This window comes from Anopheles coustani, chromosome 3 (assembly GCF_943734705.1).
Source record: "Anopheles coustani chromosome 3, idAnoCousDA_361_x.2, whole genome shotgun sequence".
NCBI classification, from domain to species: Eukaryota; Metazoa; Arthropoda; class Insecta; order Diptera; family Culicidae; genus Anopheles; species Anopheles coustani.
This window is the reverse complement of record NC_071288.1, coordinates 20,441,081-20,458,918: the sequence shown is the minus strand read 5'-3', so window position 1 is coordinate 20,458,918 and position 17,838 is coordinate 20,441,081. Positions and strand designations below refer to the sequence as shown.

General features: G+C 53.4%; 1 protein-coding gene across 2 annotated transcripts in view; it reads right to left on the bottom strand.

The window, feature by feature from the left end:
- Positions 1-17,838, bottom strand: part of LOC131261375 (latrophilin Cirl) — an 83,420-nt gene that overhangs the window by 515 nt on the left and 65,067 nt on the right. For both annotated transcript variants that reach the window (XM_058263394.1, XM_058263395.1), the window contains exon 4: positions 31-4,020. In XM_058263394.1, the coding sequence (XP_058119377.1) occupies positions 31-3,555 (3,525 nt within the window). In that variant the 5' untranslated portion in view covers positions 3,556-4,020. The remainder of the gene's footprint in view (positions 1-30; positions 4,021-17,838) is intronic.

Sequence of the window (17,838 nt, the reverse complement as noted above, 5' to 3'; positions counted from 1 at the left end):
TTTCACCGGTGCGTGGAGGTTGACATTTACATTGTTGTTCAGCCGGGCGAGGTGCGCCGGAAGGTGATGCTCGTATCCGCCGCCACCCCCGCCCCCGAGCCCTGGTGGGGAAGGGGAGCAGCTGCTCATGCCGCTACCGCCGCCACCGCCATTGAGGTTGTTGAACGTGGTCGTCACCAGGTTGTTGCTGCCGACGTGATGCCCATGCCCGATGTTGTTCGCCACGAGATTGTTCGGGTGATGATTGTGCAGGTTGTTGGCGGGATGTTGTTGCTGCTGCTGTTGCTGATGGAAGTCATCCGCAACGAGTAGATGATGGCCACCCGTCCCGGCCAATCCCGGCAAGTGGTGGTGCACGAGATGATGGTGATGGTGGGCGGCCACCGCCGACGGTACCGTTGGATGGTGCAGATCGACGCCGGCGTTGTTGTGATGGTGATGCATCCGTGCGCCCACCCCGTGGTGGCCCGAGATCGACAAACCACCGTCGCGATCCGGGACCACCCCAGCGGCCCGCATCGCACCCTCGTCGCCCCCGTTGCGCAGCTTCGCGAGGACCGCACCGTGGCAGAGTTTGCGTGCGAAGAGCGCTACCACGACGATCACCACCACGATCGCGACGCCGATGTAGATCAGCATGCTGTCGTCGATGTTGGACAGCAGCGACAGCTGCGTCTCGTCGTCGACCGCGTCCACCAGCAGCGCGAAGTTCGTCAGGTGGTTGCACATGCACACCGTGTGCGTCTGGTTGGTGTGCTCCACGTGGCAGCCGTCCTCGGACCACGCGTGGTCGATGTAGTTCCAGAACACGCACGTCGGGTTGGACACGTTCTTGGTGCGCAGGTGCCGCAGCACCATGCGGATCGGTTGCGACAGCTGAATGTGCCGGCCCTTGCCGAGGCTGGCCGAGATCACTTTGCTGTTCAGGAGCCGCAACCGCGGTGTTCCTAGCTCTTCCACCCGCGAGCTCGGCTCGGACGAATCGGTGCGAGTGCCTGAGGCGGGTGAATCGGGCTGGAGGCGTCCATCACCACCGAGACCCACGTTCGCCGACGCTATGCCCTCCGTGTCGAGCTGATGCTGGCTCGATTCCGCCCGAGGTCCCGTGCCACCCGGCAACGGTTGCTGATGCTGCTGGATGTTGCTAAACTGCGGCCGTAGGATCTGCTCGAGCCGGTCGAACGCAACGAACACGATGCGCACCAGGCCACCCTCGCTGTTCTCGATGAGGGCCGCCTTCGGGAGCTCGATCTGGTCGCTGCTCACCTGCCACCGCTCGGTCGACGAGTCCGGGAACAGCTCGGTCGCCTTGGCGAAGTTGCGCGTCTCGAGCACGCGGATCGAGATGAGGATGTTCTTCACCTTCTGCACCACGTGCTTCTCGCGCAGGATCGTGTCGGCGAGCAGGAACGCGTTGTCCTCGAGCCCGGTCAGCAGCGACGTGGCGACGCGCATCTGGTCCTCCACGCTGAGGTCGAGCCAGCTGGCGTGCTGCGACTGGTCGAGCAGGTTGCTGCCCGTCTTCACCACGCTGTTCAGCAGCTCGAACACGAGCGCCTCCCGCTGCCGCTGGTCCGGGATCGTCTCGATGTCGTAGTGCATCTTCTGCGACATGGTCTGGATGATCTTGGTCGCGACCAGCATGTCGCCGCCGTACAGCGTCTTGCTGCTGGTCACCTGCGCCAGATCGTTCGCAATCAGGATGAGCGACGACTCCGGCTGCTGAACGCGCACCTCGAGGTTGTTCAGCCACAGGCTGCGACACTGCGTCAGGTCCGGCTGGTACGCATACCAGGTCGCCCCGCTGCCGGCGCCGGCGGCGATGGCGGGCGGCGCACCGGCGTTGCTACTAAAACTAATATCACCTTTGTTGCTACTGGCGGCGTCCTCCGAGGACACCACCGCCGCGGTTGCCGCCTGCTGCTGCTGCTGCTGCTGATGATGATGGTGCGTGTGCTGCTGCAGCATCTGCTGGTGCTCCTGCTGCAGGTGGACGCGCTGCTCGGGCGTCAGCGACGCGATGGCCACGCAGCGCCACTTGGCGATACCGGTCGCACCGCCCGGACACGGCTGCACGTTCACCTCGCCGACGCGCGTGATGTTCCAGAACAGGTTCCGGGCGGTGCTCGGCCCACACGCGTGGCTCACGTCGATCAGCACGTTCGGGTTGTGATTGTTCAGGCCAACGCCTGCCCCACCGACGCCGACAACTCCCGGCGCCGCCGAAGGGTTCCTCGCCGCGCCGGATAATACTGCCGTCTGGGTGGGGAACAGATCCGCACCGTCCTCCTCGTCTTCGGCGGCCGGCGGAGGGCCCCCCGCGGCGGGTGGAATCGTCCCCGCCACCGCCGGTGAGCCCACGGAGGTGGATCCCTTCTTCCGGTCGGTGATCGTCTTGATGATCGCCAGGTCGTCGTTGACGCTCTTGTTCTCGAAACCCTTGTTCCGGAAGGTGGTCGACGGTTGGCTCGTCTTGCCGCCCCCGCCCGGGCGGGCCGTGGCCACCCCGGACGAGACGGCCGCGGTCACACCGGCCACCATCGACGTCGCGGTCACCGTCGTCGCCGTCGGGGACGTCCGCGGTGTCGTCGCACTGAACGGGGCGTCCGCGCCGCCCAACTCGTTGTTGGTCAGGTTGAGCCGACTCAGCACCGGGTTGCGCACCGTCGACGTGCTCCACACGATCGGCTGCGACGTCTTGAGCCAGGGCGGGCTCGGCCGGTTGGTGGTGGTGGAGGACTGGGCCGCCGACACGCACTGGTAGTGCGCCTCGAGGTACTTGTGCGTGCCCGGACACGGATCGCCGAACATGCTCGTCGAAGCCAGCACCGAGCAGTTCTGCTTCTGGGCGCACTTGGAGTGCAGCACCCGGAGGCTCTTCGGCGACATGCAGTTGACGCTCCAGTCCACGTTGCCGTGGTCGTTGCAGATCGTGATCGAGAACCGGCCGTAGTTCGCCCGGATCAGGTTGATCAGGTCGCCGTGCTCGCACTCGATCATCAGCGTCTTGCCCTCGCACGCGTATGCCGTCTCGTACTTGGGTGCGCCCGCGACGGCGCACGGCAGCGACACCGCCAGCAGCACCACCATGGCACTGGTGAGCGCCAGCAGCCAGGGACACGACCGCCCGCCCCGGGCTGGCCCCCCGGTCACTCGGTTCCACGGGCCCCAACCATCGCCGGCGGTCCCTTTCCGTCGGGCCAAACTCCGCCAGATGGTGGGCGTCGGTTCGTCCTCCTCACTCCTGCGGCTCCTCCACCGTTCCGGGCGTAAGGACGCCGCTCCGGTGCGTCCGGTGGCAGGGTGGTCGTCGTTGTCACTGCGCAGTGGATCACACACGTCCCCCCACTGCCTACCACCGGTCACGATCGTATGATCCATGCCGCCATCGTCGGCGAGATCGCGATCTTCAACATCCTGTCGCTGCTGCTGCTGTTCCTGCTGCTTCCTTCGGGCTTCGTTTCGCTTCCGCCACCAGCACCACTGCCGGTTCCGCTCCCTTCGCTGCCGGTGGAACAGTTCCCGTGCGGATTCGATCCTCCTTTCCACCTCCATCGTTCGGTTCAGTTCGGTTCGGTTCGGGGGGTTGGAGCGTTTATTCACTAGCTTTGCTTCCTGCCTACTGCCGCTTCACGCAGCTGTCCGTCGTCCTGTCGAGGACGAAAAATTGAGCCTCACCACTGAGCTTCGGCCGCACGGTACGGCTGCAGATGCATGTCATCGGTGTCGGCGACGATCGGCCAGCGGTTGATCGGTTGCCCCGCTCTATCCGGTCGCCCTAATTGCGGTCCCTTTGGTGTGCGCCTCCACGCCGCAGTCACGACGGCGACACTGACGCCGACCGCCGGCACGGTAATGATGATGACGACAATGACTATGACGGTGAACCGTCCCTTCGAGCTGCCTCCGTTGCTGCTGTTGCCGACCAGATCGTTCCCGGTGATATTGCTGCTCGTCCAATTCGAGCTGCTGCATCGTCTTACGCGCAGCGAGTCGCGTGGTCCTCCGGAAGGGTGACGACTGCTTTGCGGGTGGTGCAGTCCAGGCCGATCATCGGGATCATCGGGCGGCAAAAATGCGCCAACGGTGGTGGTGGTGTGTGCGTGTGTGTGTGAGAAAGGGGAAGAAAGAAGATGAGAAAAAATTAAAAATATTTATTAAATCGTGACCAATCAATATCACACAATTTCCCTTCGGTTGCTTCGTCTTTAGTCGAGCTTCTCACTCCCCGGTCCTCGGGCCACCCCGGTTTCCCTGTGTTGACCAGCACATAGACACACAAACAAACACGTACACACAGCCCTTTGAGGCTATCCCGTCCCTATGGACCGGGGATGACGCTGGTTCCAGTCGGCTTGCTTTTAAGGTGGGCTGGATCAGCTCCGTTTTCATTCATTTTCTCTCCCTCTCCCGAAGCCGTTCTTTCTGCCAGCTTTCTGTTCTTCACCGGCACCGAACCGCAATGAGGCGCGATCTCGACCCCGATCCCGACGACGACCACGGGTTGTTGTGTTCTGCTTCACTCGGTATTGCCGACGCCGCCGCCATAAACATATTTATATATGTGTTTCTTTGGAGCGCTTTTCTTTCCCTTTCACCGGCGCGATCGTCGCCGGCTTCGGACGGAAGTGTTGCCCGAAGATGGGTGTTAAAGGAAGAATTTCTACTCCCAGTTCCCTCTCTGTTCTCGTCATCCTTGGTCTCTTCCGCGCCGCCACACGCGCGTGACCAGAGTGAGCACCCTCCTCCACCGGGCCAATAATAATGAAGAGAAGACGACGACAAAAAAGCGCATACCGAAAAGCTTAACCCGAAAGTGAGATATTTATACCCCCGCCACCAACCACCCCCCCGCCCATCGGCATCCGACACCTTGAAGCGTCGTGTTCCCGGTTCCGTCTCGCTGCTCGCGAGCGACTGCAGCCAAGGATCGGGCAGCCATTTCGGCATTCGGCATTCCCCCGCGAGATCTTTTTCCGTTGCCGTTTCTCCCCGCTCTGTGCCCCCCCTTCCCTTCCAGCTAACCATCGCCAACCAAAGTCATCCGTTGTGTTGCCCTTTTCGCAAGACCCTTCGACGATTCGGCGGTCTCTCCCCTTCTTGCGAGGGGTCCCGGACGAGCCGACACGATCGGCCGCCTCCTTCTGGCACCGCCAATCCCATTTGGCATCATTACCGTTTGGTTGGTGCCGCCGCTCGCACGAGGGCAACCACGATCGCACGACCGAACCCAACGACGACGACGACGAGGAGTCTTGGTCCTTCTTTCGCTCTCTCTCTCTCCCCCTTTTTTCTGACTCTTTCCCATTCGATCTTCAAGGGCCTCAGGCTGGCAGCAAGAAGCAACAACGCGCGGCAGCACCAGCAGCACCACAAGGCTAATTGATACGTAAATTGCACGACTAATCGCTTTGCAATTGTTTCTCCGGCGCGTCCTGCCCTGGGAGAAGTTGGCCCGAAGTGGTAACGGTGGTGGTGTGCAGAAGGGAGACTGCTGGGAGCGGGTTTAATAATCGGGAAGGTGTTCGGCAGGATTTTAGGTCGGTTTCTTTTTCTTAATATGTGTGCGGTGTGGCGATACCCGTGTCGTTTTGCTGATTCTCGGCGTTCTGTTCTGGTTCTGCCACGCCATTTGCACCGGAGAACACCACAACATTGTTTATGGTTGCTTCATGAAATGAGTTTATTATTGCAGTCGAACTTTCGAACCCGGACGAAACTTTCTATGGTAATTTTGAGCGAGTAACATTGGTCCTGACCCTCTTGAGTTGCCTGATGACCACTGAAGACATTCAAAAACCTCTAACCACTAGATTTGGATATGCTTTAACCATTGGATATGCTTTAACCAGTTGTTATCGGACATCATAATTTCACTGCTGCTGATCACTTTTCTATATACATTTTGGAACCAAACCGAGCAGATACTATGTTTTTGCAGAAGGTAGATCTTATTACATTTCCCGGCCTTTTATACCAAAGTCCCTTCAAAACACTAATCAGTGCCAGCTTTCATCTGACAAGTTGCGCTCTATAATGGAAACTACGCATCATCGATGGCATGGCAACATTACCGTTCTGCAAAGCCACATTCAATATCTAACGTGTTTCATGTCGATTTGCGTCCAGTAGGCGACGAAGACCGGAATCATAGTTTGAGAGCTATCAAATCGATAGCGAGATGAAACTTGTTAGACATTGAATGTAGTTGTTTCCATTATAGAGCGCAACTTGTCAGATGAAACCTTGCACTTATTATTGTTTTGATGGGACTTTGGAATAAAAAGTCGGGAAATGGTGTAAATGCGGCTTTATAGAACGGTAATGTTGCCATGCCATCGATGATGCGTTGTTGCCACTATAAAGCGCAACTTGTCAGATGAAACCTGGCACTTATTAGTGTTTTGATGGGACTTTGGAATAAAAGGCCGGGAAATGCTGTAATAAGATCTACCTTCTGCAAAATATAGTATCTGCTCGGTTTGGTTCCAAAATGTATATCAAAAAGGGATCAGCAGCAGTGAAATTATGATGTCCGATAACAACTGTAGTCATTAACCCTTCTTGTTTTTGAAGCAACGACGCGGACTTCATTAACCCTTAACAGATGCTTTAACCAATAAATTCGGTACGTGTATACAACTGGAACCCCAACTTAAACAAACGTCGCCTAAAAATGTTCGTTCATCCAAAAACGCGAAATTATTGTTGCTAAGCGGACACACATTTTTACTGAAATATGAACTAAAAAGATCTCATATTTTGCAAAAACAAAACTCAAGAGAAAAGAGATCTTCAGAAGAAAACTTGGTGGAAGTTGGAAATGATACTCAACATGTGTATTTTAGTTTATGGGTCCAACTTCAACAGCATTATTTTTCATTCATATTCTGCACACAAAAAAGAAGCGATAGAATCAAAAGCCTCCACTCACGACTAACCGCAGAAATGCACAAAAAAAGAGCTACTAACCCACGATCTCTCGCCCGATCGATTTGTCACAATCTTTCGTCGTGTTCTGTGCTCCGCCGTCCGAGAGGTTCGGCAACTATTTGGGAGCGGCCGACGCCGCTGAGCTGAGCCGCGTCCTAATCTGTTTGGATCCGCTGTCAACTGGCCCCGTTGTGACGGCGCGAGATGTCAAAACGCCAAGGTCTCAAAAGCTTCGGCCCGGCTTTTCCAAAAAGGAGCGAGTAATGAAGAATATGCGTACGCAACGCGCGGGAACGTATGCTGACCCCATTTGAGCATTAAGCCGATGGTGATGGTAGTGTGTTTTTTTTTGGTTTTTTCTTTTATTTTGTAAGTCAAAAAGATTATCCTGAGCCAAATGGCAAAGAAACTGTGCTCTATTGTGCCGTTTTCAACAAAATGGTTGTGTTGAAAGGTTTGCGAGAACGTCAAAAGGCAATAAGTGAGGCAATGGTTCAGTCACTTTTTATTTAGTTTTGTTTTTGTGCAATTCACTTTATTGACACTCGAGAAGTGTCGACCGAGGAGAAAAACGCACTTCAGAAAAACGCATACGGGGCCGGATGAAAGAAAAACTCCCGGTGATTAAATGGAATCCGAAGGGATTGCAAAAAGGAACCGGAATGGCATCGGATCGCATGACAAATAAAATGATATAATTCGCTGGAATGACACTCAGCGCAGAAGAGCAACGAAGAAAAAGGTGGAACCCACGGGTGACAAAAAGGACATAATCATAAGCTATTAGAGAAATAACTTAAACAAGCATTAAAGGGTTAATGCTTGACCGTTGGCGTTGGCAAGAAAAAACTCACAATATAACGAAGAAAAAAAGGACGCGTAAACCTGTTACCACAAACCCCGGGACCGATTGCGTTCGATACTTGCGGAGGCAGCTGGGTTTCGGTTGCCTTCGCCGTGCGCCGTCCCAGCGCCGAAGTATGGCGCACCGTTCGTTTTTTTGCACAATCCGTAAGGGCTTGGCCGGAACGTCGCACCGGCCTCGCGGCTGTAGTGTGCTGGAGTACATTTTAAGGCAATCGCGTATAAAGTCACATAATTTATGTACTTAAGCCTTAATTCCCCCCGGGGGCCCACGGCCGCGTCCCGGCGTTCCGATCTCGCCGATCGCGCCCGAGAGCCGGTCCCGCAGAGGATTACAAGGTACTTAAAAAGCAACCAATAACCTGATCAACCGATCCGAACGATGACGAAGACGCGAGAGCGGGACCGCGGGCTCACAATTCGCTAGTCTGGGGATTTTTCTCCACCATCCTCCGAGACCCTTCCCCCCTCCCACCCTCTCTGGTACATCTGCTGATCCGCGGCGGCCGAGGGGGGGAAGAGAATTGTCGGTTTCGATTCGGTCGAATAATAGTAAATATCGGCAAACAAGGGAAGACAACGGCAACGTTCAGTACAACAGGAATAACAAAAAACCCACGACGACGTCGACGACGATGATGTCGACGTCGGGGCAAAAACCAATGGGCCACCACCACCACGCCGATCCGTCCGATCCGGTCGCTTTGTGTACTTAATGGGGCAAAAGAAGCGTGGAATAAAAATATGTATGTTTAATATCGTTAAATCGACACCGACCCAAAAACGGTCGGTCGATGTCGTCGTCGTCGTCGTTCCCTCCCCTGCCCGTTTGGCATTTGCTGATAGCTTTGGGGTCGGAGGGAGTTGGGGGGAGAGGGGGTGAACTAGCCCGCCAAGGTGAGGTTAAGTAGGCGGGTTTTAAGCGCAAGAAATATGGCCCGCCGGTAATGGGGGGATAAGTAGAGAAATAATATTAAAAAAAAACTATATTCACCTCCAGCCAACGGTTGTGGAGATCCCTATGAGTCTCCTCTCTCCTTTCCACCCTCCACCCAGCTTCCCCGAAATTCCCTCCGATGGACATGGCGAGAAGCTTGTCACATGATTCAGTATGCGCGATCGAGTGCGATTTCGCTGCCCGCGGCCAGGACAGATTTGTCTCCGACTGGTTCCGTAAGTTTTCCCCCCTTCCCTTTCCCGCCGCTTCGCAATGCTTCCCACCCATTCTCATTCCCCCCGTTTGCTGATTAGTTTAGCGTGGAGTCCTGTCGTTCCTCTAGGGGGTGTTTTTTTTTATTTATTTCTCTTCCTTTCTCCACCCTTTTCGGGTCGATCTGTCCACGCTAAGTGAGATAATTCCTCGCGTTTAGCTTATTGACCGTGAGTGCGTGTGTGTGTGTGCGCGCGCGAGAAAGTGCGAAAAACCTGCGCCCATCCACCGGCTCGTCTAGGAACGGGTGAACTGAAAGATGGGACACTTCATCGCGAAGGTGGCATAAAAAACAACATACAACGAAACAGAGAACCAAGCACACAAACGGGATGACGTTTTTTCTGTGTGTGGCATCCCCTACGTGGCAGCCGGGGGGGAAACCTGAATGCAACCTGGTTGTGTGTGATCAAGCCCCGTTTTGTTGCATTGGTGGGTCGTTCGTCGCAATCGGAATCTTAGGTCTGCACAACAATCTTCGGTGCGAGCCACCGATGAGCCACCGGACACGGTGAGGAAGGGGGAATTTGGAGAGCGGGAATGCGGTTAAGTGCGAAGGCAATCATTATAAGCCCATCACGCGTCGTTTGGTGCGCGCCAGCACATTTGTGCAACACTTGCCATCCCACCACCTCCTTGGGGTCGCGCGGGGGGGTCTGGGGGGAGTGGGCAAAAGGGTTCGGTAAAGGAAGAAGAAGAAAAAGACGCAGGCCCATCATTAATAGTGGCGTAAACGACACCCAACATTCCCCGCGTGGCTCTACTTTAGTGCAACTCCGAAGGAAGGGCTTAAGACACCCTGGGCTGGACGATGACGGAATGGCGCTAGCTCAAGAGTGTGTTTGTGTATGTGTGTGTGTGTATGTGCCTCGACCGTTGCGGTTCACACGGCGCACCTTCGGACCCAGATGGGAAGTGTGTGTGTGTGCCCCGCTGCATAACGGCCGGGTTGCAGTGTGGAATGTCCATGTTTGTCGAAGCAGATTGAAGTTTGGCTCGGATAAATAATGAAATATAGGCGAGGTGGAATGAATTTAAATTATTCATTGGAGCCCCCTCTCGATGCGTAAGACTGTTCAAACCTACGTTGAATTTGTTTGATCATGATAATAATTCTCTGCTATGCGCCGTTAATGGGTATGGCGTACACGATCCGGTTAGTCAAATAACAATCATAGAACGATGCATTTAAGTAGAATATATTCATTTATTTAGCGTTCGACGTCATTGGAAACTTTTATTGCAAAGCGTTGGGCTTTTAATTGCAAACATTGAAACTGATAGATTTCACTCAATGTAACAAAATACCATTTCATTCAAATGAATTTTCAGGAAAGTGTCACAGCATTCGCTACGTTGGGAAACGAGATAAAAAAGGCAAAGCAAAAAACCAAAATAGACTACATTGTGTCGCACTATGCAACAAAATCACGTTCCCACCGGGAGTGCGGTGTTGTATCAGTTTTTCGCTCGTTGGCGCTTCGAAAGGCATCCAACACAACGGTGCTGATGCGTTGACAGCAACGTCCAACCGATTCAACATCATTTCCATCCATCTCGATCGTTTGGACGATGAGGTGAGAGGGGGGACGGTCCACACATTTCCACCATCGGACATCGAGAGGGAAAGGAAATCCGATCCGATCCGTATGATTAGACGCGGGGCCCGGGGTACGGTGCGGGACGTGGAATGGAAATGCGCCCAAGCCCGGGCGACGGATACTCCACTACCGAACACGCTTGCACGCGTGCGAGTGTCTGTGTGTGTGTGAGAGTGTGCTTCGGTTGCAACCCTTTTAAATTACTGCCCTTAAAATGAAAATTCACGCGCACCGCGGTGTCAAGCGCCACCTACCTTCCCCCCCCCCCCCCCTTCCCTTTGCCTCGTTATGCAACTTCCAGCGGGAGCCATTCGAAAAATGCTAACGGCAGCAGGACGTTTTTGTGCTGCATTACGCTTGACGCGAACTCAGGGGTCGGCAAAAGCTGGCGGTTTGCCGTACGAGATATTCAAAATGTGCGAAAGAACAAGATATAGATAACAACTGTGAGCAAACCATTTTGCACTCAAACGCAAAACGTGGGATTGCATTTTCAGTTGTCAATATAGAGAATTATGGATTCTGCATATAGAGAATTATGGATTGCATTTTCAGTTGTTAATATAGAGAATTATGGATTCTGCATTGCGTTCAGATAAACCATGATTCCATTTATTTACCCTACGATTACACTGATCCATCTGTAGTTTTAGGCAATGGTTTAGGTCCTCCAATTCCATCTTCAGATTTCGTTCCACACTTTGAAGCCCTGGTACTTATCAACACTTTGACGTCCGCACAATTCACGGTGTCGCAACGCTTTACGACCGGCACATTTCCACTTGTTCCTCCGTACCTGGCCGCCCTGTTTGATCATTCTTTTTTCAATCTTTATTCGAATTTACGTACGAACAGCAACACGCCCTGTGAAATTAGTTTACTTTCCATTAGATATTTGTTAACATCCAGTAGTCTGTGGTGTGTGTCAGGTGACAGCGTTGACAGCACACCAAAGTGATGTGAGCGGATGAAAACCGATACCGGACTCATTTCACCTATGCGTGTATCCGGATGTCAGAGTGTTAAGCTAAAGATCTAAAGGTTTCGACTGTTTGACAGGCCAAGGGCGTTCTATTTTATAAGCGCCACTGAAGTAATAAAGTATGCAAATGTAGAAGAAGAACAGTAGAATTAGAGCATATTTGCTTCTATCAAAATTTGTTGCACGAATCGTTGAAAAATGTATAGCAAAAAGCTAATCAAACGTTTGTAACAAAGTGTAGACTCTTGGCCCTATCTTCCCAAAACTAACCACAAACCAATTGCATCAGAAGTTCGCCCGGGCATTTGGGACCAGCTCGATGAACGTTGGTCCTAGGGACGCCGAAGGAAACATACCATCGGTTGCCCACCCCTGACCTAATCGAACACGCTTCAACCCCCGGAGGCGGTTCGTGCGTCCCACCGCGCGAACCAAGTTGACGCAGAGTGACGCAGAGAGACCTCCCCTTCCTGTCACGACGCATCATGTCATGTGTGTGCGCGCGCACTCGTGTGTGTGTGTGTGTGTGCCTGCATATTACTGGCGGCGCGTTACGCGATCTTATGCTACCGTACACGCTGAGGGCGCTAGCGAGAAGTGTTTCTTCCCAGCGGTCGTTTTGCGCGAAAAGTGTTCACTTTTGCAACGAAAACTAACACCGTCCGACTAAATATGATTTAGCCTCCACTTAGACCGATGGAACCGGTTGTTGGCCGGTCGTTTGAGAAGGGGGGAGGGGGGAGACGATGGCCATTACACCGATGGGTTCCAGCCAAGACGAGCGCACCAAACAACCAATCACCGATGGTATTTATGCAAAAGGTTAAAAACGTACGTACAAAGTGTTTGACTTTTGCGCACAATGGGGACGGCGGCGGCGGCGGAAAGGCACCGACGGCGGCGGCGGGGAGGGCCGACATTTTAGGATTTCCAGCAGCTTCCTTCTCGGACGATGATTATGATGATCCGTGCTCCGTGCGGCTTTCGGAGTGAGAAACCTATCATTTGCTGCGTGTGAGTCGTGTGTGGCGTTTGGTGTGCGTGTTACAGGGGGCGAAGTGGGAGGAGGGGGCCCGGGAGGAAGCGAACCCAAATGTGGTAATAATAATGAAATTACAAACCGTAATGTGTCTTCCCCCTGTCGCCCGAACATTTCGACGCCGGCGGTGGTCCGAAGGCGAAGGGGCGGGATTGGGGGGATGGTTTGCGGTACATTGTTGCGGTCAGCTGAAATCCTTTCCCACATTTCAATCCCAATCGCGATCGGAAGATGAAAACAAACCGAACGGGGAAAAGAAAACGACCTAAGACGTAATGGGAACCTTCATTCGCAAAACGTCCTGTCGGACCTTTGGGAATAAATCTTATATTTACAAGTCCCTTGAAACTACTCACGGGAGGCGGACCGGAATCGGGGTTGGGGCAAGTGGTGGCAAAGGTGTTTCAAATCTACTTGCACAGCAGCCCCGGTCGGTGAGTAATGGCTCCCAGGAGAGCGTGTTGAAAAGCACGTCAAGAAAATGTAGGTTACAGCAAACCCGGAGTCGAGTCTTTGCGAAGTTTACATTTATTTTCCATTTCCCATTCTTTGTCCAGCGTACGTGAACACACACACACACGTATAAACGCGCGTATCACGTGGTGGTCATGTTTCATCAGGACGACAGTAAACACAACGCGTCGTAGCCGGAGGATCCCGAAAGCTAAAAAGATTCTAAACTCGCACGTCCCGAGACCATGCTGTGGTGGTGGTGGGTGGGTGTGCGGGTGTCTCTCGGGGGAGGAGAAAACCAACATGATGGGTAATCTTTTTTTGGTTGCTGTTTTAAATAAAACTTCATTTGCTGCGCAAATCTGACGGAAGGCTCGGAAGCGCCGACGACGCCAACGCGCGCGTTTGCGAATGTGCCCCACGGGAGTGTTAAGGTTTGGTTATTCTTTTTGCTCCGTTTGCACGCAATAATGAAATGTATGTGTGGTTCGGGAGGATTATAAATCGGATTGTTTAACAAGCCCGTACATGGTGGTGTAACTGGAGGAGGGGGGGCAGGAGGCTGTAAGCACACTTTAATCCAAAAGGAAACGAGGTACCGTACATTAAATTCGAAATGAAAGCATTTTCTCCGGATTAAAGATGGCGCACCGGCACAACCGGGTTTCCTGTGGAACGGAAGTTGAACAACCAAAAGGAAAGAAGAAAAAAAACACCGCTTCACGAAAACATGTTTTCGATGCATCGAGCAGAAAGAACCAAACCGCGAGGAAATTGATGCAATCGATTACATATCCCACGATCCTGATCCCGAGTTCCGATCCGGAGCTTCGGTTACAAAACACACAGAGCAAAAGCGGTAAGAATGTGTTATCAAATATCCTGCCGTTCCTTTGTTGCAGCGGACTCGGAGTTCCATCCATCTTCACCAGATCTTCCAGGGCGAGGGGGCGGGGGGGGGGGGGGGGGGGGGGAAGAGAGCACATAAGTAGGCGAATGGAGCCCGTTACACAAGCGGACAGTAATCCCGAGCGTCGTACACCCGTCATCATGTGCCTCCGTTGCAACGTTGTCCCGTAAGCGCACACACACACGCGCGCTTCCTATCGGACATCTCGTGTCCGAAAAACGTCCGATTCTTTGTGGCGGAAAAACCTTTCGCCCCATCACTACGGGAAGGAACGACGTGTCGGGTGGGGAATTGTGTTTGGGGCTGGGAACGTGAGTGTACGAAATGTTATCACCTTGTTTACGACCACGAGCCTTCGGTGGACCGGACTCGCCGGAGATGGATCATCGCAGTACGGCAGCATGACACCGGACGGAACCGACGGTGACCAAAGGGTAACGAATGGGTGTACAACAATGTATGGCAGGGTGTGGGACCACCTCGTCTCCTTCTACTGGAGGGAGTGTGATGATCGTGAGGCAACACGGAAAAAGAAAACAACATTCCACCGCCTCGGTTCTGCACACCACATACACACACACACGTCCAGCAGAAGGTCCGGACACGACACTTGCGAACGGCAAAAGCGCTGGACCGATGCGGAACGTGTTGCAAATGTAACGGCATCCACCAACGCAGCTTGTAATAAGTGCGGTCGGTGCGAGCTCGAAACTCGAATTTGGCCAGTTTCGTTTGGGCCAAGGCAAGACACCAACGCCGCAGGTTCGTCTTCCTGCATTTGGGTCTTGTCGTCGTCGTCGTCACTAGCGAATGGGTGTTTTATTTTCCTCCTCCTCCTCACCTCTCTCGGCAGGCAAAACGACAAAACGGACAACCTCTAATGCCCAGGCTACGCCGTAAACGATGACAGATGCAGCCGCCCGACCGTTGGATCTCGTCCTGGCGCCCGGTCTCTGCGCAGGCGGGATCGGAAATTTGTGCTCGACCTCCGGGGCTCCGAGGCGGGCCCTTATCTTGCGCAGCGAAAACCTGCCCCGGGAAATAGATAGAGCAGGCTTTAAAAGCTTCCACCCCGTGGGGGGACTCACCGACTGAGGTGGGTTGTCACCGGCATCACCGGCGTCGTCGTCGTCGTCGATTGTCAGGTTGGCCAACCGGGGTGAGTGTGCTGCGACATTCGGCGTCATGAGTAGTGTCAACATTTTGCCAGTCGTTTTCTCGGCGACGTTCGATGGGCCCCACAAACCAGACCAGGCCTTACCAGGGCTGGTAAACCGGCCGTAACTAACTGCTGCTGGTGCCGCCGCTGCCTCTCGAGACAAATCGCTCCGAGATGGACAAGTGTAGATAAGCACCGCGCAAACGAACCACCGAGGGGAGGAGGAAACCGTCCGTGGGATCCGAGCGTTCCGGTGACGCAAGAAGAAACGCTGTGGGACCGGCTGTCAAGTGGCAATGGGCGCACAAGGGTTTTTGGTAAGGGTTTCCCGTACGGCGAACCTCTCGGCGAGTCAGTTAGCGGAGCGGAAAAGCGACAGTTTTGTTTTCCGTTCTTCGTCGCGTATTGATTAAGCTTAAGAGCGAAAAGGCAAAGTTTTTGATCTGATTAACTTTATGAACCCCGTTCGCTTCTGGGTGAAGCAATCCAACCATCAAACCCCGCGCTCGTTTGGTGGGTGCGTTTATGCGTGAAATATTTATTGATACAATTACCGGGCACTATCTTGAAATCACGCTAAAGCAAGAGCGATAATTAATTAGACGTCGTTAAGGGAAATAGAATGACTAATAATTCTGCTACTTATAACCGTTCATTTTAATGAAATATATCCATTACTGCGAACCGGTTGAATCATAAGGAAAGCAAGGACATTGTAGTTAAAATTGGACCGGTAATACATAAATAACGCTGTACCTCAAATAAAAACATGATTGACAATGAAGAAAATATAGCCACATAAAATTGTTAATCCAAATTAAAACCTTAAAACTCTGTGAAATGACAGAAATGTTGAAACAAAAAGAAACTCCTCCGTTCGTTGTTTGTTTTGCTTGCAAGTCACAAAGCGTCGCAAGCTATTCGCTGGAAACCAAATGAAACCAGATACCGGTTCCCCCCCCCCCCCCCCATCCCCATCCCCGGTAGGATGACTAACAATTGCACTTTGCTGACCGTTGTGTGCCGTTGTGTGCAAGCGCAGCAAGATTTTAAACCGCCTCATTTCTCATCTCTTTACGGTTTTTGTCCGTTTTTGTTTCGTGGGGGTAGTTAATTTAATAACGGTATGAGAATTGGACGGTAAAGAATGGTTCGAGCCGGTTGGAGGTTTGCATGTGGCGCACACAACGACACGAGAACGCACACACGTCGCACGGGCGTTTTAAAAGTTAATGTCCGCTCATCGCCACCCTGCTGGGCGCGCTGGTTAAAAACACACAAAGTGATCGAAGTTGTGCTTTCCAATGACCCACGGGAGGCGCCCCATGGTGAAGGCTCACTCCTGCTGAAGACAGGCGCACTATGGGAAGAAGGATCCGCGGGAAGGATTTGTACGACAGTTCGCCCAATCGGGACCATCGAAACCGGAGTTGTACTCCCGTGGAGGGAGACGAGGGATTGGGTGAACTAATATGCGATTCTGTCCCCTTCCCTTGGGGAGGGGGGTGAAACTAGCGGTGGTTCGTTGCAGTATCGGTTGCACTTTGCAGGTATCTCCGTGGATGACGGTGCTGATATCGGGGGTTGAAAATCTCGCCCCTGAATTGCACCAAAATATCACCACCGCAGGTGCGGAACAGGTTCCATCCAGTGTGCTTGCCCAGTGTCATGCCACACCGGGAAGCAACCTAGGTTCACTCTGCCCGGTACGAGTGAGACCCTTCTTCGAAAGGACGGTTCAAATAATACCACTTTGACTAAACAGGTCCCCCATCATCATAAGCCCTCCTCTCCGGATCGGAGCGATCATTCAGAAGGTCCCCTCCCAAATGGTGAGGCGAAAACTGCACCCTGCAAGTCACTGCAAGTACGAAGGTAACCGAATATCTCCGCAGTCGTATCTCCGGGCCGGAGCACTGGTGAAGCCGCCACTCGGTAACCTCGCTGAACGTTATTTATGCGACCCTTTATGCTCGCGAGATGGTGGAGGAGGGCAGGTACTCAACCGCAAGCAAGTGGTGGAAGGAAACTGGCGCTCGACTGGCTGCAAATGACGAACGCAAAAGTTCCCACCCGGTGCACGAAAGCACGGCGAGCTAACTGTCCAACCTGACTGGCCATGAGCATGTTGGCAGGCAGGCAGGTGACAGCAGGGACGCCGAAATGTGGCGGGAGAATGAATTGTTTAGTAATCAGACCGGACGATCGAAGAACTCGGGACTGTAGAGGGGGGAATGGGGGAACCAAGAATTGCGAGGAAACAGGTTCTCCAGCCTTTTGGTGGCGCCTCACTCTGGAGCATATGATCCTAGAATTCCCTAGAACTTCCCGAACCCAAGGGACTCCCCACGGGGGAACAATCGGTGCGCGGCGGTGGTGACGCAGCAAACGTCAAGAAAATGACTAATAGCGTCGCCTAACACTTTCCCCCCACCCGGGCCAGGAACTCTCCCCGCTGGGAAACCCCCTTCGAAGTTTCGTTACAAATGTGGCTACAGTCGTCAACCAGAACGCAACCGTTTGCGCAAACAACCTCTCGCAGAACTGGAGCCCGAAATCACTCTTAGTCGCCTGCCCCGGCCGAGGATTAATTTTGAGGAATGACATTCCATCCTGGGTTCCCGCGCGCGCGCTCATGACGAGTGCTGTGGTCCGGTACGTCATTTCTCATTTCGTCCAACTGAGTG